The sequence below is a fragment of the Punica granatum genome, chromosome 3 (genome assembly GCF_007655135.1).
Source record: "Punica granatum isolate Tunisia-2019 chromosome 3, ASM765513v2, whole genome shotgun sequence".
In the NCBI taxonomy this organism is placed as follows: domain Eukaryota; kingdom Viridiplantae; phylum Streptophyta; class Magnoliopsida; order Myrtales; family Lythraceae; genus Punica; species Punica granatum.
Genome location: NC_045129.1, coordinates 32,970,115 through 32,988,690, shown reverse-complemented (window position 1 = coordinate 32,988,690; position 18,576 = coordinate 32,970,115). Strand labels below are relative to the sequence as shown.

Below are 18,576 nucleotides of genomic sequence, written 5' to 3'. Positions count from 1 at the left end.
GAATGAACATTCCTTTCAAAAAATTAAGGAGTATTTGTTCCACCAATTCAGTAAATTTTAACAATAAAACTAAATAGATGAATTTTTGCATTATTGTATTTAGGATATCATTATATTATTTTCTATATCAACTCAATCATCTTTTTCTCTCAATACCATTACATTTTACTCAATGATACACAATCTATTTCATTCCAATCTATTCCACCGGACCAACTGAGCCTAATAATACAACTGAATCCGCCATTGTCGAATTGCTCACATATGGAAATTCTATAATTACATGAAGAATAAGCAATTTTTTATTTTTTTATTTTTACATAGAGAGAGTCAAAAGGGTCTTCTCTTAAAAAAATTCCCGGCGAGAATTAATTTCCGTATTCAAGAAAGGAGCCAACAATAAAAACAACTCAACGTATTATATAGCATCATGACTTGTTATTTTAGTAGATACATATATTATCAATCGGAAAAGAACTAGATAAGATATTATTTTGAATATATGTATATATATAATATTCATTTGATAATGTATTAAATCATAAGTTATCTTATCAAACAACAAATTTATTTAATTATTAAACTAAGTGAATAATTATATTGGTTAACCCTTTGACAAAATCAATAAGTTGCTTCCTCTTCCTCATGGAGTTTTTGTCTTTTTCCTTTAATATTATTTTATTATGTATAAACTAGCCTTGAAATCCGCGCATTGGGCGGTCATTAACGGTTGTTCGAATTTTTAACAATCCAATAAAACACAATTTCAATAGGAATATCTTTAAACTTATTAAAACATGTTCAAATCATACAAACATGAACTAAGAAATGGTTATGGTGTTTTACCGTCTATGTGATCATGAACTAAAGATAATATGAATTTACATTTATTATTTTTTTATTGTTTATGTGATCATGAACTAAAAATGATGTAAATATATTTTCATAATTATTTTTATCAAATTTTCATAGGAAAATGCAAAATTAATCACTAATTGTGAAAATTCATGTTCATATTAAATAATGAAGACTCGAAGAGTCAGACAATGAGAATGCCCGAAAAGCGGATGTTGAAGGCTCTCGTAAATCCAATGAAGGGTACTCGTTCGTAAAATCCTACTTTAACTATATATGAGAAAATAAAATAAAAAAGTCTTGATATTATCACATGATTTTCTCATAAAATAATTAAGACCAACTTTGATATACCGAAAGTTGACCAAAAAATTTTAAAAATTGTATATAGATCCATTTATCGATTTAGGTATGCAAAATTCAAATAATCCTTATATAGGAAAAAGTTATGTTAATACTTAAATTAAAACGTATGATGAAAAAAAGAATATAAAATACATTAATTTAATAAAAGGATAGACATTTACCAATTTTTATACAACTTTATATATTCATAGTATGAAAGTTGCCTAAGGTTTAGTAAATTATCTAATAATAATATTCAATTTGTTAGTTTTATTTGTAATAAGGGCATACGTGAAAATGAAAACAAAAGAAAGAGAGAAGGTATTGATATCAAAAAATAAGAAGAAGAAGAAAAGAGGAGTCTAATATGCCACAAATAAAAGAAAAGGAAAGAAAGAAATAATAAGATCGAGAAAAGTTGAATAGAGAGTTTCAAATACAAGACAATGGTAGGCATAAATAATCATATCTCTACCACTACATAATCAACAAATTTATGTTTACTTATCACTTTTTTAATCACTTTCAAGACCCAAAAATATAATGCAAGAATATAAATAATCTATTCTTGTGAGACTCTCAAATTTATCAAATCGCTGATGTGGCACAATTTTATCACCCGAATAGAGACCTCCTATGGCACGATATTGGTAACTTTGAATTACACGTCCATAATAATAATATAATAGATGGGATTCTTTAAGCTTTTCTAATGAATAGAAATAAAAAAAAGCCTTTTATCTTGCGTGTGTGTGTTTTTTAATATTCTTTTATATTCGAAATTTGAATAAGTCAGTTCGACCTTTTCTCTTTGCTAATAATTGAACGGCACGATTCCTAGCTTTTGCTCTTTTCTTTCTAGTCTTTGACCTGGTCTTACCTATTGTTTATAAACAATTAAGTGAATTGGTGCACCTAGTAAAGTGTGATTCGACATGATCCTCTCACCTCATGTGTTCGTTCGCAAAGTAACTCATAATTTATCAAAATAAGATCCTACCTAATGAAAATATCGGCTTCCCCTCATTATTTTCTGAATAGGCTCGGAGAAAATACGATTTTTACGGTCGTAGCTTCACCCTTTCTAATTAAGCTCATAATTAATCCCTGGGGGCCCTACTTTAGGGTTAGTGGGCGATGAAAGAACCCCACAATTACTTCGAAATGATTATGTTCAAAGGCAATATCAGAGCCCAAAGAGTGAGAGCCAATTGGTTCCATTCCTTTTTCTTTCTCCAATGTGATGTGAACACCCGCCATTCTGAAGTCTAATAGACTCTAATCAACGCAAGTTCGATCCCAGTCGATCCACTATCTTCCAAGAGTGAATTTCCTCAATTTACAAAATTTAAATTCAAGGCTCTGTTTGATTTTAGAGTTATATTTTAGAATCACAATTCTAACTTAATTCTACCCACTACAAAACAAAATAACTCATACAAAGTCAAAGAGTGGGTCCCATTTATATTACTTTTTCCCACAACAAAATAACATAACTCTTACAAAGTCAAAGAGTGGGCCCCATTTATACCACTCAAAATCAAAATCAAAATTACAATTCTAAAATCCTACTATGAAACCAAACACCACCTAAGACTTTATTTCAAGGAAATAATCATCGAATTATATGAATTAATTCACATTGATATTGATTAATTTCTTCTTTCCACCTTAACCATGTCCAATTTAATTGAGCATCATTCGAAAAGTATTTCTCTTTTCGGTAAGAGCAGGACGTGTTCTCATCTCATTGCCATTAGACTAATTGCCGTTCAGGGGATCGCTCGTTCCGGCTTCAGTCAGCAGTTCTCCCTTTGTTATGAAGCAATAATGTAGAGAATGAAAGTGAGAGTTTTACTTCTTTGATCACCTGTCTTCTCACTTCTTTGATCGCCTGATCCAACGCCTCATAAAGCCCACTTTGCTCAGTCCTTTCCCTTCAAACTCACCCACACAGTCTCCTTGAAGAAGATGGCTCATCAGAAAGAGAGACAAGGGGAGAAGAACAGCTCTGAGACGGGCAGCCGTGGATCATTGTTGGACCTGCCTGAGCTGGCCTTGGAGTGCATCCTCGAGAGGCTCGAGCATGTGGGGCTCCTGAACATGTCATGGACTTGCAGCTTCTTGAGAGGCAAATGCAGAAGTGATCACCTGTGGGAAAGGCACCTGAGGAGGAAATGGGGGGAGGTCATTGGTGGAGCTGCTCAGAGGAAGTGGCAGGGGCAGGTCATTGAAATCGCGACGAAGGGACTCTGCAACCACGAGAGAGGGAAGCAGCGGGATGGTCTGCTTCCGGTCATGAGGTTGGTGTCCCTCTTGCTGGGTTTCGGCTTCTTGCCTTGGCTTAGTGGTAGAGGGAAGGCTTCCTGTCATGGGAGTGCAGATGCAAGGTCAGAGCAAGTCGACATCCAGCCCGGCGGTTCGGTTATGTGCTGGTTCTTGGCTCTTGAGAGTGGCAGGTTTTGGTTCCCTGCTCAGGTCTACAACCGCGAGGTCTTTAATCGTAAAACCATACTCGTATTTCTGGTTTTCCGTGTTTTTGCAGTTAACTATGTCGTGCTTATAGAATTCCGGTTTTATCAAATCATTCACCAGTTTATTGTTGGAATCTTAGTATGTCGATTTCTGAAAAAAAGAGATATTTCGGTTTGTGTTTTTATGGAAGAAACATAGTTTACTGAATTGGACATTATCATAGGAGGTGCTTTTTTGGTATTCTAATAGAACAGTACTCATTGCAAATGTATGCAGAATGGGCATGTCGGATTCGTGTTGTCATGCTACGATGCCGAGCTTAGCTATGACCATCGAACTGACACTTTCACAGCCAGGTAGTTCAACCGGAACAACTCAACGGCCCTACATTCACGTTCTCTGCAAAACGAGTCAAACTGCTTTGGTTCAAATGCCTAACCTCTGTTCTGATGATTTTAAGGTATCTACCTCATGGAAGGAGGGCAGATTCAATAGAGGCAGGGATCACTTGGGACAGGATAAGACCTGCCCCTGTCGGCACGTCTGCACATGATCTTCACTCATCGGATTGTCTGCATGATCTGCGTCCTGGAGATCACATCGAGATTCAATGGAGGAGAAACAAAGAGTTCCCATACGGTATGCCTCTAGTTCTTGAACCATGCATCCTATACTAGGTCATCGGTAAATTAGGATTTAACTTCGTAGCTTGTTATGAAATGCATCTTGACAGGGTGGTGGTACGGCGTCGTGGGTCACTTGGAACCATGCAATGGGAATGAGAAGTACTGCCGTTGTCACGAGTCAGGTAGATCATTTATTCTATCCCCGTTTTCTTTGGAGCACTGACATTTGTTTGGTGATAACACTGACTTAACATTGATTCGTCGAAGCAGACAATGTGGTGCTTGAATTCAAGCAGTACTCCCTGGGTTCGAGGTGGAGGCTTGCAATTATAAACCGAAGGAACCATAGAGAGGAAGGGAACGAAATCAACGGGTTCTATGGAGGAATCAGAAAGCTCTACACTCTCAAGGAGATCTCCATGTGGAAACAGCTCTGGCCTTCTGAATTATTATTGGAATAAGGAAAAACAGAAAGGAATCACAACTCGAATGTATCATCCGTCACGTCTTGCAGATGCAGGAACATCGGATTCGATCCGTGTTATCTTGTTTGGCCTCTTCGATCGGTTTCCTGCACAAAAGAAAGAGTAAAAAAAGACTAAATGCAAGATAAAGATGACTCCGCATAACTACGAAATGCTGTAAACAGTTACATCTTTAAACTGAGATTTATACACTTTTCCGAGTTTTAATGCCGCCCGCGACCCAAACAGAGGAGCAACCTGGGCCTGTAGTGGACGATAGCCATCTTCACCATCTTCGACAGCCTCCTCTTCTCGTTGGAGCGACCGGAGATCTCAATCTTCTTCTCATTTCTGCTCTCTGATTTCCCAGTCATCGGTTTGCTGCTCTTCAGCGGCAGTTTCTTGCTCTTCTGCCTCCTATTCGATTCCTTTTCTTCGTTAATGGATCCTTCATCCTCTACTTCCCCACCATTCCTTGACCTCACCAGTCTCACTCTCCGTGCAAACTCAACTCCTCTCGGTCGAATCATCTTCTTTGGGCTCCGAACAGCCTTTTCTTTAGGTCCCGTCAGCCCCATGTGCTCCCTGCTCAGACTCGTACATCCCAATGGCTTCTTCATGTCTCGGTCCATCCAGCTCGATCCAGCATCACATGGCTCGTCAAGTACCGAGCTCCTGAATGGAGATAGCGACCTCGCCCTCCTTTTCAGGCACTCTCCTGACCTTCTGCCTCTCTGATATTCATGCTTTCTAACATTCATAAGAGCAGCCTCGAACGGGTCGAAATCATCGTTCCAGAGACTCCTCCTTGATAAAGTCCTAGGGGAAGAACGCCCCGAGCCCTTACTAGTCTCCATTTTCGGCGGAGGCTTCAGCGGAAGGACTTTCCCACCAGAGAAGAGCTCATCAGCAAAAGCCACGACCTGCCCTCCTCCCTCTCGCGGTTCATCCTCGACGTAACAAAACCTCCTGCTTGTTTCGAACTCGAAACCATCGAGACTTGACCCTGTCCCTTCATGACATGTGGGGGTCGGCGGGTTGGTCTCAGGCTCGTGCGAGTAGAGTAGCAAAACGTTCAGGAGGTGTTTCTCGGGGCTCGTGGGCGCACTCACGTAGAAAGAAGAAGAGGAGGAAGAAGACATGATCGCCATTGATGATCGCAGAAAGTTAGACCAAACTCAAGACTACGTAAAAAGGCAGCAGAAAAGTGAGAAAGCAGTTTCATATACAAGAACATAAGCATGCGCGTGCCTATCCTTTTGCTCCTGAATTTAAGGACTTCTTTTGCTCCAAATTTATGTTCAACCCTTTGTTGGCATGGTCCCACGTATCATGTACAAACAAACAGCACGAGTCGTGATTTGAGGGGTCCAATGCACAAGGAAAGAAAATCATATTGCTTCTCATGAGTAGCGAACTAAATCTACCTAATAATTTTCATCGCGTTACTTAGCAGACAACTTCTATTATTATGAGAAAACCTATGATATGATGCGCCGGGTTGTGGAAATGTGTGGCCTGCGACTTCGGCGTGTCGGGAAGCACAAGACTTGGAACCCAAAAATGGCATAAGAAAATCAGGCGGGGACATGGAAAGTGAGGTCACTTGGTGCCAAAGTCACGGAGTTGGATCATGGCTGATATTATCTGGATTATGATCCACTTAATCAATTAAGCATCAAGTAATCAACCCGTGACGCACAAGCCAGAGTAAACATAGAATATATAATGTATACTGTCCACTGAAAAGAAATACATAACATATCAAGAAGGAAAATCGATACCATGCCACAGCACTCGTCTCTGACTTAGTAATAAGAGATTCTAAGTTCCATTCTTATCAACGGGGCTTTCAATACCCCTTGATTTCCTACTCTCCAATCTGACTAGTCTCACGGGTCTCTCTTAAGACCGAGACTATACACCGTATTAGCCTCACTTTGACTTTGGTATTATTTATTTATTTCATTTTCCCATTTTTGGCGGCCCGCTGAGGAGAGATTATTCTGTGAACCGGGCCGACAAGAGCCCATACTCAATACAGTTGGTGGGCCCAATTACGCTCGGTCCAGCTCATCTCATTCAACCATAGCCCAATGGGCTGCATCAAAGGACAAGGGGCACGTGGCGGAGTATTACTGGCGGTACGGAAGCGACAGGACTCAATTAGCGGCAAAATCCCCAATTCATGAACTTCTTCTTGTCCAGCGCCTCTCCTTCACTGTCAGTTTAATGGAATCGCTGGGGATCACACCTCTGCGCCACCGAACTCAGCACATGAATACGCTCTGCTCCAGGCTACGACCGAAGCTTCCACCAGCGAGCCTCCGCTTCAGGTCCCTCTTCTGCTCTTGCTCTCTAGCTCGGGAGCTAGCTGAAGTCGCGGTCTCGGAGACTCAGGGTACGGACAATGCTGCCGCGAGGAAGAGGAGTTCCGGTGGCAGCGGAAATGGGAGGGCTAGGGTTGGGGACAGGGTTAGGGTTAAGGTCAGCGACGCTCAGCTGAAGCAGAACTGGATTGACTCTCTGTCTTGCCCAATTGCGGACGGCGGTGGGGATGTGAGTTGTGGTTCGGGCGGGCTGGACTGGGTTCTCGGCATCGACCCGGATGTCTCGGGCGCAGTAGCGGTCTTGAAGCCCAGCGAGTTGGGCTGTACGGCTCAGGTGTGTGGGATTGGCTTCTGGGCAACACGTGAGCTAATTTCGAAAGCAAAGTGTAATTGGGCATTGTGTTGTTCTCGTAGGAACAATATGTTATGTGCCGGATTGCAGTTTCCTTCATAGTCATTTTGGTTGTTGTTTTGGGTTTTCAAAGGCATTTTTATTGAGCCCGTATAGTTTAACTCATGTAGGTATTTGATTCTCCTTTTATTCCAGTACTTGTTGGTAAAAAGGTTCGGAAGCGGTTGGATCCCAAGTCTATTGTGCAGTTGCTTCGGAGTTTAGACGCCCCACTCGGTATCTTTAACAACTGCATTATTTCTGTTATACTGCGAATACTTCATTAGTTTTGATGGCATTAATCATGGAAAGTAGTGTAAAATATATTATGTTTAATCAGCATATAGCTTAGTATGTTCATGCGAGCTTGGCATATTTCTCCTTGCCTGATCGATGTTCTTGTCCTTTGATTTCATTCCAAGAACTTTAGCATATTTTCTGTCGATTCTTCATTTCACCCTATGTTTATCATTATGATATGTTCCTCACAGCTTCTTCAATATGTGGGCTATTATATAAAAGGATAATATGTATGTATATACACAAAATTATCAATTTGTTTAGCCATCTTTTACTTGAAGTTTCTTAATTTCTTACATCTTACTTGCTAAAGGAGGGTAAAACAGGCATTTTGTTGAGGCTTTTAGTGTTGTTACTTCAGGAACAAGAGCATACATAGAACAATCAATTCCATATCCGCAAGATGGAAAACAGGTTAGTTAAACGAACAGTATTGCATACATTACGGGTTTCTCTTCTAACTGTTGCTTATTTTGCTGTCTCTTCCGCTTGGTGATTGTTCAAAAGTCATGTGACATGAGTAAAAACAATATCGGAATGGAGGTCCAATTCAAACCTGCTCAATTAAGCTGTCATTCCACTGTCTGCTCTTAGGATTGTATGTGTTATGACTTAAGAATCCTTTTGGAGCGTCAGGATTGTCTTGAGAGGCAACATACATTCAGATGGTTTCAGGGTTCTAGGGTCCACGGAAAAATGAAGAATGTCTGCATCATTCTGAATGAATGATTTTTGCAACTATAGGAAGATCATTCATCGTACTATTTCGAGTAACTAGCAAGGTGATGCTTCATCTAGTGATAAATGACTTTATATGGGAGGAGTTAAAAGAGAACGATTATTGAGAGGCGACACCAGTAGCTTCAGTGTATTTTCAAAAGCCTGGAAACAACAAATATATTAAGTAACTCATTTATTGGCTCTCCCATTCAAAAGAATTTTCATTAATTCTTGGTGAGAGTTTCTTTATGTGCATGAAGGGGTGGTGGAGTGGAGGATTCGGGTATGGGCTATGGATCGGGATCTTGGTGACCTCAGGATTCTCCGTTGTTCCAGTCCCATCTTTACTGTGGAAGAATGGATTCGACCTCTCCGGAAGTAGATCCACCAAGGTTTGTTTAATTTTGTCTTAACATTTTCTTTAGTAAGTTTAGAGCGAGCTGCATAGAATAGGACTCTGAACTGTTTGATCCTTCTGACAGGATGATAGCCGATTGCTTGCATCAAAATTATTCCCTTCTCTGAGTGATCAATTGAAGAGGAAGAAGGATCATGGTACTTGACTTTGTTTTTCCCCGATTATGATTCTATGCATGAGAATTTCCGTGTCAGGCTGTGCTATATAATGGATTTGATTAATCCAATGATTTATGACTGAGACCTTGCATTGCATGGTAAGTAAGGATCTTGCAACTCCTGATCTTTTTATATAGTGCTTCATCTTCTTGATCACGATACTTGCAGGTAGAGCCGAGGCTCTGCTTATTGCTGCCCATGGCAAAGGGTTGAAGGTGGAATTTGATCTGCCATCCATTTCCAAAAACTGATTGTTATTTCTGGGAATCTTTGGCTTCAAATTCGTGTTGCCCCATTAACTTCACGCGGGGTGCTAAGGAATGCTCTTAACAGTGATTAAACCTGAAGAAGGGGAGTGAGTTGAGAGCAATATCAAATATGGAATACCCTTTGAGGAACTTCAAATTCTTTCTCTACTACACGAATGGCGCCCCCCAGAAGTCTGAGCATCATCTACATCTCAAAGGCCATCAAGCAGTTATCCTTTACGGCTATCTGCACACGTTGTCATTGGCTATAAATGTTGGTTTCAAGTGTCTGTAAGAATGTTATGTTCACGACATCGGATTCTTCAATAGCAATCTAAATTTATGTTCCAAATCATGCTTCTCTTCCCGTACTTTTGAATGCATATCCCATGCCTTCCTAGTGAAGTTAGCCCGATTTGTGCGGCCATCAGCCTACCGTTCTCAACCTCCTGACCCTCTTCTTTACCCCGGCAAACTCCACAAGGTCCTGTAGAATATCGGACATAAAAGCGAGATTTATCGACATAACTTGTTCAGTCTCTATTCTCTAATAAGGATCGAAACGGGAGTTGTACCCGGCAATGTTTTTGAAAGAAAAATGTCTTCCCAATTTGCACCTTGTGCGAGCGGGTGATAGTGCGTGTGACAAGTGGCAGCAGCCGGGAGGGCCCTAGACCACTCGCTGCATCATTTTTTTTTGTTGAATAAAAGGCTGGGAAGGAAAAATCAGCGTAGCAACCTTCTTTTGGGAAGACCAGAGGAGCTCCTCAGCAGTCATGAAATGTTTCATTCGCCTGATTGGATAAAGATGACTCCACCAAAGCATCGTTTTTTTTTTTTGCTGAATAAAAGGCTGGAAATGAAAAACCAGCGTAGCAACCCTCTTTTGGAAAGATCAGAGGAACATCTCAATTGCCATGAAATGTTCCATTCGTCCGATTAGGTAATGGACTAGAACAACTCTTATATAGTAGAGGACAAGGGTCTACTAATACAAGTGCTTTCGTATTTAAGTCGAGGTTCGACCCATTGACCTCTCCTTTGAAAGACAAAACCCGTTCCATTGGGTTACCATGCTGGTGGCCGCTCGCTGCATCATTGAGATCTATATGTTGGAATCTCTCAAGTAGGCCCCACTATATAGAGGCTCCAAATTTTGAGTTTTTCTTTTTATTAAATTTTATGATTACGGAAAAGCAAAGTGTACGACAGATGGACGATCTTTTATTATGTGGGGCATTGCTTTGCCTATGAAAGTTTTCCAAGTCTCACATTTTTATGGCTGGTTGGGTGAGCAGTCCATTGCCAGTTCAAACTATGCAATGCAAATTTCTTGTTCTACGGTTTTGATTAAGATCATCAAACGTTGGCTTCGATATTTTTCATATAATTATTCTTTTATTCAATGCGATACATGGAACAAGTAAATGGCTCCATAAGACCTTAAGTCACGAAATGAAATCTCCACTAGAGCGAAACTCATGGAGCATGTCTTCATTTGAATTTTTAAAAAACAAAAATCACGCGGTTTCGTCTTTTCTCAAATTAAGACGATTGCTTGATTCTTAATTAATATTCACGTGGCAACTCCTGTGTGACGTTTTCATCGACGAGGCATATCAGGAAATTAGATGAAAATTTTAAACTTCAAAAGAATGATCATGAAAGGACTGATGGTGAAAGGGGTAGTTGGGCCCTCGTCAGCAATCACCGAGCCTCGCCGAGGTCGTCAGTGGTCTTCGAGGTAGTCGTCGAACTTGGTCGAGGATCAGAGGTCACTAGTGGAGCTCTCACTTTTATTTTAACCGATAAGTAATGGTATTTAAGTCTCTTATCGTGATTCACTTGACTAGTTATCAGTTATCATATATAATTATAAGTGTCACAATGGGTGAACGAATACAGGACCGAATCATAAGGATTTTTTCGGTAGAAGGCCAAGAATTTTTACTCTTTTTTTTTGGGTGAAAAAAGGCCAAGAATTTTTAATTATTTTAATCCTATCAAAATTATGGAATTTATTATTATATCACAAATCACGAATAAAATTAAAATTTTTTTCGAAAATAAAACATTTTCTCAGTGAACTGTTTCAATTTCTAGACAAATATCGAATAAGCTACTCTTTGGGTAATTTCCTCATGCATCGTGCAATGTGCAGGTTTTGAGATACCACAACCGTATAATCTAAAAAAGTTAATTTTGTAAGGAATGATTTGAGTGTATTTACTTATTCTCTTACACATGGACCGGAACAGCTTTGATGCCCCGTCGCATGGAACTTATTAATACATTTCGAAATTATGCTATGATACCATATAAAATTTTTATGAGGCAAATAAACGGTTGAGATCATTTTTAATCTGAGCCCAACCATCTTCTGAACCCATAATTTTCTTATTGATTTTTCAATATGAGATTTTATTTCTCAACAAAATTGAAATCACGCTATTTTATTTTTAAAATTTTATAGGTTTGATTGTTGTAAGAAACATGCAATTACACGTGTTTCATGCACATTATTTCACATGCGAATTATGTGGATGGTTGGTTTTCTTTTGTCTACAAATGATTTTTCGAATCCCACGTTTTTATGGCTGGGTAGTTGAGCAGTCGCTTGGCATTTTAAGTGTGGCATGCAAATTTTTGTTTTAGTTCTAATTAAGATTGTTCTTTTGGGTAAGGAAACCGGGCAAAAGCCCAATAATAAGACCCCTTTTTATAAGTACTGACTAAGATCACTGAACATTACCTTCGATATTTTTCCAATAATTACCTTTTGAATCGATCGGATACATAGAGGAAGCAAACGGCTTCATAAGACCTGATTTCCCCGAAAAGAAATCTCTTGACGCATATCTTTATTGGATACAAACTACTATAATTTTTGTTTAGGTTACAAAAGAGATTTATAAATCTAATATAATGAAATAGAAATTTTAATGGCTAATAAATGAGCATGAGAGTTCCATATGAGTATCGAATCTGGAACCTTTTGATTACCAAGCGAGAAAGTGCACTATTGTTCAAGAGCCTTTTCATATATGTTTTCTCTACTGTAAAATGTATATATAAATTTACACAATTGGTAATTTTAGAAAAATTAAATATATAAATTATGAAAGACAAAATTCACATTATCTTTTTTCCTCAAATCAAACTAATTCATCAATTTTACAGTAATATCGGTTTTCTAGTTTCTTCACCTCAGCATTGCGGAATAATTTTCCCAATTCCCTAGTCTTAAAATTTGGATCTACAAATTGTCAAGCAGACACTATAATTTTGGAAATTTTAGAATCGAAAGAAGATCGAACACAATGTTATGTTTTTTTGCGTTCAACCGGCCAAGTATGTCCGGTTGAGCGTTTTTTAAACCGAATCGAAAAATCTCACCGAGGTGAAGGAGACATTTTTCTACGGCAAAGTTGATGGGGGTAAATGTGCCAAAAAAATTGTTTATGGAACAAAGGTTGTCCCAATCAGTAGTGTAGGGGGTAAAAGGTATTTTAAATTTGTTCCTTTTTTATTATTTTTCGTTGCTTTCTTCTTTATTTTGCAAATTCATCCCTGGCTGCCTTCCCTATAAATGCTGGAGATATCACACTCGCATACCCACCGGGAGAAGGAACCCACCAAGAAGAATCGGAAGGAAATTAGGGAGATAACCGCCTACTAAGCGTGATCCCGAAACCCACCGATTTTTCGATCCTGATCCCGGTCTCGGAAAAGAAGAGACACTTGAAATTCCGGATTTTCTTGTAGTGTGCCCATTACCGTCCCCCGACTCGGATTGCGACTTGGGTAATCTCTCAAACTCTTGATCGTTCCATTTGTGACTTCTAAATGGGTACTAGGGGTAAGATTAGGGGATTGCTGCAGTACACCCACTTGAATGATTATTTAGGCCTTTTATTTTAAGTATTCGGCCCAATAAACCCATGTAGTAACTAGTAGGACAAATACGTTAAGGTGAGAAATTAGGATGTTAGCGACGTGGGATATATAAGTAGCTCATGGTTGGGCATTTTTTGAGTTCCCACACCAATCATGAAGCGTTACTTAACGTGCTATAATCGTGTCACATTGCATGGAAAATCAAAGTTTTTTCAATTATATAAGTTAAAAAAATGTTTTATTCATAAATAAATAAATAAATAAATATATATATATATATTATAATAGAGCTCAATATTTGTGAATATATGTTCTCGGTATCTTTACAAGATCAAAACAAAAACTCTTCTATCCTCATGAATTGTAGTTGCAGAATGCACAAAAATGAACATTCAATTGACCTTTGTTTTGTGTAAACACCATTTGCCCCACGATAAAAAAAAGGAAAAAAAAACAAAAATTCCATTGTGCTTTTGTTAGAAACAATTAGCCCCCTGTAAATTACTCCGTTAGCCAGAGGACTAAAATGAAAATCGAAAGGAGGATTCGAGGTCGCCGATTGGCAGCTAATTGTTCCTAACAAAAGCACGGGTGCAATTTATCCTGACCCCAAATCATAATGAAAGTTTTTGTATTTTTCCATAAATAAGCAAGTTTAAACCAAAATGTGGTCAATAAGTATTATAAATTAAACTTTAACCAAATACATTGTTGTAAACAGAACAAACAAAATTAATTTTCTATAAATCTAAGTCATGGACAAAATTTTATATTACCGATATATCTGCTCCTCCTTCCCGCCGTCGACGTTCATTTGCCAATTGGTAAGCAACTGTCATTGAATGGGACGATTTTTTTTTTGTTTTTTTTTTCCATTCATTCTCTTTTAATTGAATGTGACAGGCCACCTTCTGGAACACACGCTTCATGCTTGTATCATACGGCTAGGCCATGGCCCAAATAAATCTAAAGTCTCTGGATTCTTGTGGCTCTCCGGTCACTAACATTTCTCTATTAATATGATATATATGATTTCAAATATTTTTATTATGGTTCAGTACATTTATTTCGAATCAATTAAAACTTAAATTAACCAGGAAAAAAGACAAACACACCGTATGTCATTAGACACGCCTGCGCTGCATTTCTCGGGATCAAATGTGCCCTTCCACCTAGCAATTAATGCGCATTTAATCATGCCACTTCTTTTTTTTTATACCATGACACCGTGTCATATTGGAAGTTCTTATGTATATAATATATATGTTTTATATATCCTATCCGGAAAAATTATAATTTTAGCATGAGCTTCTTTAATCCCTCTTTAATAAACCAAATCTATTAAATCAAATTTTTTATGTGTTATTTTTTTATGGGTTTTCAAAGAGATTCATAGGTCTGGTTGAATTTCTGAAGCTTCGGTTATTTTGTCTAGTCGCATAGAAGACAGAATTTAAATACTAATAAGTAAAATAATGAAAAAAGAAATTGGTGGAGGAGAGAGAAAGATAGAGAGAGAGAGAGAGAGAAGCTTCCAACTGAAAACTACCTGCCACCCCTCTCCCCTCCTTCCTCCTTCCTCCATCCTCTAGTTCCTGACTTGATTTGTGGGCAATGCAATTCAATTCAATTCATATTCATGTCACTGAAACAAAGAGCAAACAAAAAAAAATCTGTTTTTTTTTGGAAGAAAATAAAACAAGTGGTGAAAATCAAGAAAATTCCTCAAAGTTTCAAACTTTTCTTCTCGTCCACCAACTTCAACAAGAAAGCTTCCCTGAACAACTCCGTCACGTTCCCCTCTCTGCTACCTTCTCTTCTTCTTATCCTTCTTCTTCTTCCATCTAACACCAACCCCCCCAACAAAAAGGGCAGTAGTCAACGGAGATAAATCAAGAAATTGACCCCCCCCCCCCCCCCCCCCCCCCCCCCCCCCCCCCAATTTCCCAAATTTCGCGGGAAACCCTAGACAGGGGATTTCGCTCAATTGGGTACTTCTCTTACTCCCCTCAGGTCCCTCCTTTGGCTTTGTTGCCCTTCTCAAGTTCCTCTGTCAATCAAGTTTTGTCTGTCAATTCCGAAATTTGAGGAAGTTTTTATATTTTTATTTTTTTGGGGAGCTGGGTCGGTGAGTTCTTTGTGGAAAAGGGGATTGTTCAATCAGAACATACGAGCTGAAGGGGAAAGATTTGATTTTTCATTATCTATTGTTCCATTCCATTTTTTGGGTGTCGAGAAAACCTCTTTGTTCAGTGGAATGTTTGATCAGTACTCAAATGCTGTGGAGCGCAGCACATTGGATTTGGTTGCTCTGTTATCTTCGGCTCGTCTGTTGCTCACTCTATATCAATGCCTGTCGTGTAAAATCGGGGATAGTTCTTTATGTTTCCATATTCACTGGAAAACACACTCCATAAGTTTCCATGGATCAGATATAAATGCCTTTCATCGGGTGGGATGGTTATAGATTTGAGGAAATTTAGGGGATCATTAATCGACAGAAGGTGCAGTTTGGATTCTGCTCGTATACTTTGAGGCTTGTATTTGGTGCCAGTCTCAATTTAGCTCATAAAGGGAAGATCAGGAAGGGGGCTTAATGCACCTAACCAGGACTGCAAAGTCTTGCCCGACAAGTTTAGCTACCCTCTTCTGCTGATTTTCCCCTTGTCTTCTCTTTTGCAGTTTCTGCTTCCACAATGTCGAGTTTGGAGGAGCCTCTTGGTCTGGACAAGTTGCCCAGCGTGAGCACCATTATCGATCGGATCCGGAGGGTCTCTTCCGGTGCTTGCCGACCTAGAGGAGACTATATGGGGATGGGGAGCTTCTGGATTGAGGGAAGGAGCTGCAGCTCTTCCAGCAGCTGCAGGTCAAAGAAGCCACATTTCATTCCTTTGATTTGAAGTGATTACCACGGTTGTTTTATAACTCTAAATGCGGCCCTCTTTTTATTGCAGCGATGATTATGATGAGTACCCAAGAGAGACATACCCTTGGGGGAGGCAAACAAAGGATGGGTCGCCGAGGGCCCATATGAACCGGACTTGCAGCTTCGATAAGAATCATTTTGTGTATAGCAATATCTGTGAGTCCAGATACTTTTCAGATGGCCACGAGTTCAACTCCAAGTGCAACAACAAAGACTCCCTCAATGTGACCAACAAGGTAGTTCAGTAGCTTGATTCTGTCACGTGCTGAATTTGGTTCGAGTAATCCCTTATTAGATAGTCATTCTGATGAATCTGTTGTTCTTCGATGAAATTAGTTTTTAATGGGGATACCAAAGTTTGTGAAGATAGTGGAAGTTGGTCCAAGGGATGGCTTACAGAACGAGAAAAATATCGTGCCTACATCTATCAAGGTTGAACTCATAAGAAGACTAGTGTCCTCTGGGCTATCCGTGGTCGAAGCTACAAGTTTTGTGTCACCCAAATGGGTACCACAGGTAACATTGTTTCTCTAAAAACAAAAGAAGTTGGCTGTGCAATTTATCTGCAAATATCCCTAGAACCTTGTTCTTTTGATTTTCATGCATTTTGATTGCTATAACTACAGCTGTCAGATGCAAAGGATGTCATGGAAGCTGTTCGTGATATAGAGGGCGTCAGGTTGCCTGTTCTGACTCCTAATATGAAAGTGAGCAAATTCAAATTTGAAAAATAAACAAGAGAATCCGAATATAGTATTTTTCCCAAGGGCAAAGTGATTTTGACTTTCATGATTGTCTTCCAGGGCTTCGAAGCAGCTGTTGCAGCTGGGGCTAAGGAAATAGCCGTGTTTGCATCTGCTTCTGAAGCATTTTCAAAGGCAAATATCAATTGCAGCATTGGAGAGAGCCTCTCTCGTTATCGTGCTATTGTTCGTGCCGCTAATGAGCGCTCTATCCCCGTTCGTGGGTAATTTCTCTCTCTCTCTCTCGACCAGTTTGATTTATGTTTTTGAGCTAATCATAAGGTGAATGCATTTCTCGTTGGAATTCTCAGATATGTCTCTTGTGCTATTGGGTGCCCAATTGAAGGATCCATTTCACCTACAAAGGTCGCATATGTGGCAAAAGAGCTTTACGACATGGGTTGCTTTGAAATTTCCATAGCCGACACGATCGGGGTTGGTACTCCAGGTAATGCTCGAGACTGCCATTCTTCTGTGCTCTTATATTTTGTTTGCCCATATGAACCTGACTTCTTGAAATGACTATTGAATTCTTCTAGTTCCAACTGCAATGTCTTCTGACATTCCCTGAAGCTTCAGAAATCATTTCTCGATTCATCACTCGATGAAACTTATCTTCCAATGTTTCAAGATGCCGGTTCCTAGCCAAATAGTTTCCCGAGAAACCGTTTCATCGTATTTGATTTAGATGTTGATATTGCAGGTAGTGTAGCTCCGATGCTTGAAGCTGTGATGGCTGCCGTTCCTGCCGAGAAACTGGCGGTCCACTTCCATGACACATACGGGCAGTCTCTCCCCAATATTCTGATATCCCTTCAGGTATAACTCGATGACCAAACCGAGAAAATCCTCCTCATATGTTACCTCCTCCTATCGATAAGATGTGTCCTGTTTGCTTTCCTTTTTCAGATGGGGATTAGCACGATAGACTCGTCTGTGGCGGGGCTTGGTGGGTGCCCATATGCCAAGGGAGCCACGGGCAATGTAGCCACCGAAGACGTGGTCTATATGCTCAACGGGCTCGGCGTGAAAACCAATGTGGACCTCTCAAAGCTCATGATGGCTGGGGATTTCATCAGCAAGCATTTGGGCTGCCCATCGGGCTCGAAGACGGCCATTGCCTTGGGCCGCATCACAGCCGATGTTTCTAAGATATAGATAAATGAGACCTGCAGATTAGGGAGTCTCCGAGAAACATTATTATGCCATTATACCCGGAAATGGCTAAACGATAATTATACGGTACCTCTTCTATTACGAATAAGAAAAACTCGGGTGATGTTGTTTGATTAGTCATATTTCGAAGCGTTGAAAATTAGGTGCTTAAATTTTAAGCGTTCAATGAATAACTGATTAATTGATTAAGTGAATTTTTCTTTTTTGAATTCCTCTCTTTTATCTGATTCTTTTAATATTACTATATTATTACTTTTCGAAATTTCTAATAATAAAAAATTATAAATTAAATAAAAGAAAAGGGAATTTGAGATCAATTTAGAGATGGAGGAGGCAGTGACAGCTCCAACTTCAACCTCTACTTCCCTGGGCAAGGTCACCGACGAATTGAGAGGTCACCGGCGACCATGTTTGAACAGTGATGATCAACATTAATTTCAGCACTTATATAGTATTATCAAATACCACCTTTTAGTTGTATTGGACAGGGGTTGCTTTTTGGAA

At 39.4% G+C, this 18,576-nt stretch overlaps 4 protein-coding genes across 6 annotated transcripts; 3 read left to right on the top strand and 1 right to left on the bottom strand.

Annotated features, from left to right (window-relative positions):
- The first annotated feature begins 2,973 nt into the window (after positions 1 to 2,973).
- Positions 2,974 to 4,938, top strand: LOC116200973 (F-box protein At2g32560-like). Its single transcript, XM_031532002.1, has 5 exons — positions 2,974 to 3,693; positions 3,952 to 4,031; positions 4,136 to 4,314; positions 4,409 to 4,483; positions 4,572 to 4,938. The coding sequence occupies exons 1-5, from the start codon at positions 3,172 to 3,174 to the stop codon at positions 4,760 to 4,762; spliced, it is 1,047 nt and encodes a 348-aa protein (XP_031387862.1). The 5' UTR covers positions 2,974 to 3,171; the 3' UTR covers positions 4,763 to 4,938.
- LOC116200974 lies at positions 4,662 to 6,151 on the bottom strand. Of its 2 annotated transcripts, none has more exons than XM_031532003.1 (2): positions 5,024 to 6,151; positions 4,662 to 4,872 (listed from the first exon to the last, which is right to left on the bottom strand). In XM_031532003.1, the coding sequence occupies exons 1-2, from the start codon at positions 5,914 to 5,916 to the stop codon at positions 4,803 to 4,805; spliced, it is 963 nt and encodes a 320-aa protein (XP_031387863.1). In that variant the 5' UTR covers positions 5,917 to 6,151; the 3' UTR covers positions 4,662 to 4,802. The 2 variants fall into 2 exon arrangements, with proteins under 2 accessions (XP_031387863.1, XP_031387864.1); XM_031532004.1 differs by having other exon boundaries at positions 4,977 to 6,144.
- Positions 6,152 to 6,799: 648 nt separating this feature from the next.
- On the top strand, positions 6,800 to 9,697 carry LOC116200975 (Holliday junction resolvase MOC1, chloroplastic-like). Its single transcript, XM_031532005.1, has 6 exons — positions 6,800 to 7,429; positions 7,618 to 7,723; positions 8,148 to 8,200; positions 8,767 to 8,898; positions 8,989 to 9,061; positions 9,251 to 9,697. The coding sequence occupies exons 1-6, from the start codon at positions 6,998 to 7,000 to the stop codon at positions 9,331 to 9,333; spliced, it is 879 nt and encodes a 292-aa protein (XP_031387865.1). The 5' UTR covers positions 6,800 to 6,997; the 3' UTR covers positions 9,334 to 9,697.
- A 3,238-nt stretch (positions 9,698 to 12,935) lies between these two features.
- Positions 12,936 to 18,266, top strand: LOC116201419 (hydroxymethylglutaryl-CoA lyase, mitochondrial). Of its 2 annotated transcripts, none has more exons than XM_031532660.1 (9): positions 12,936 to 13,134; positions 15,910 to 16,093; positions 16,182 to 16,389; positions 16,490 to 16,669; positions 16,780 to 16,860; positions 16,957 to 17,120; positions 17,208 to 17,344; positions 17,600 to 17,715; positions 17,806 to 18,266. In XM_031532660.1, the coding sequence occupies exons 2-9, from the start codon at positions 15,924 to 15,926 to the stop codon at positions 18,052 to 18,054; spliced, it is 1,305 nt and encodes a 434-aa protein (XP_031388520.1). In that variant the 5' UTR covers positions 12,936 to 13,134; positions 15,910 to 15,923; the 3' UTR covers positions 18,055 to 18,266. The 2 variants fall into 2 exon arrangements, with proteins under 2 accessions (XP_031388520.1, XP_031388521.1); XM_031532661.1 differs by lacking the exon at positions 12,936 to 13,134 and adding an exon at positions 15,161 to 15,218 and having other exon boundaries at positions 17,806 to 18,157.
- The last annotated feature ends 310 nt before the right edge of the window (positions 18,267 to 18,576 follow it).

Coding starts and splice junctions, on each gene's coding strand:
- LOC116200973 (XM_031532002.1), top strand. CDS start 3,172: ATGGCTCATCAGAAAGAGAGACAAGGGGAGAAGAACAGCTCTGAGACG. Junction 4,032..4,135: donor ACTGACACTTTCACAGCCAG/GTAGTTCAACCG, acceptor GATGATTTTAAG/GTATCTACCTCATGGAAGGA. Junction 4,315..4,408: donor AAACAAAGAGTTCCCATACG/GTATGCCTCTAG, acceptor GCATCTTGACAG/GGTGGTGGTACGGCGTCGTG.
- LOC116200974 (XM_031532003.1), bottom strand. CDS start 5,916: ATGGCGATCATGTCTTCTTCCTCCTCTTCTTCTTTCTACGTGAGTGCG. Junction 4,873..5,023: donor ATCGTCCACTACAGGCCCAG/GTTGCTCCTCTG, acceptor TCTTTTGTGCAG/GAAACCGATCGAAGAGGCCA.
- LOC116200975 (XM_031532005.1), top strand. CDS start 6,998: ATGGAATCGCTGGGGATCACACCTCTGCGCCACCGAACTCAGCACATG. Junction 8,201..8,766: donor ATCCGCAAGATGGAAAACAG/GTTAGTTAAACG, acceptor ATGTGCATGAAG/GGGTGGTGGAGTGGAGGATT. Junction 8,899..8,988: donor CCGGAAGTAGATCCACCAAG/GTTTGTTTAATT, acceptor TCCTTCTGACAG/GATGATAGCCGATTGCTTGC.
- LOC116201419 (XM_031532660.1), top strand. CDS start 15,924: ATGTCGAGTTTGGAGGAGCCTCTTGGTCTGGACAAGTTGCCCAGCGTG. Junction 16,094..16,181: donor AGCTCTTCCAGCAGCTGCAG/GTCAAAGAAGCC, acceptor TTTTTATTGCAG/CGATGATTATGATGAGTACC. Junction 17,121..17,207: donor CGCTCTATCCCCGTTCGTGG/GTAATTTCTCTC, acceptor TGGAATTCTCAG/ATATGTCTCTTGTGCTATTG.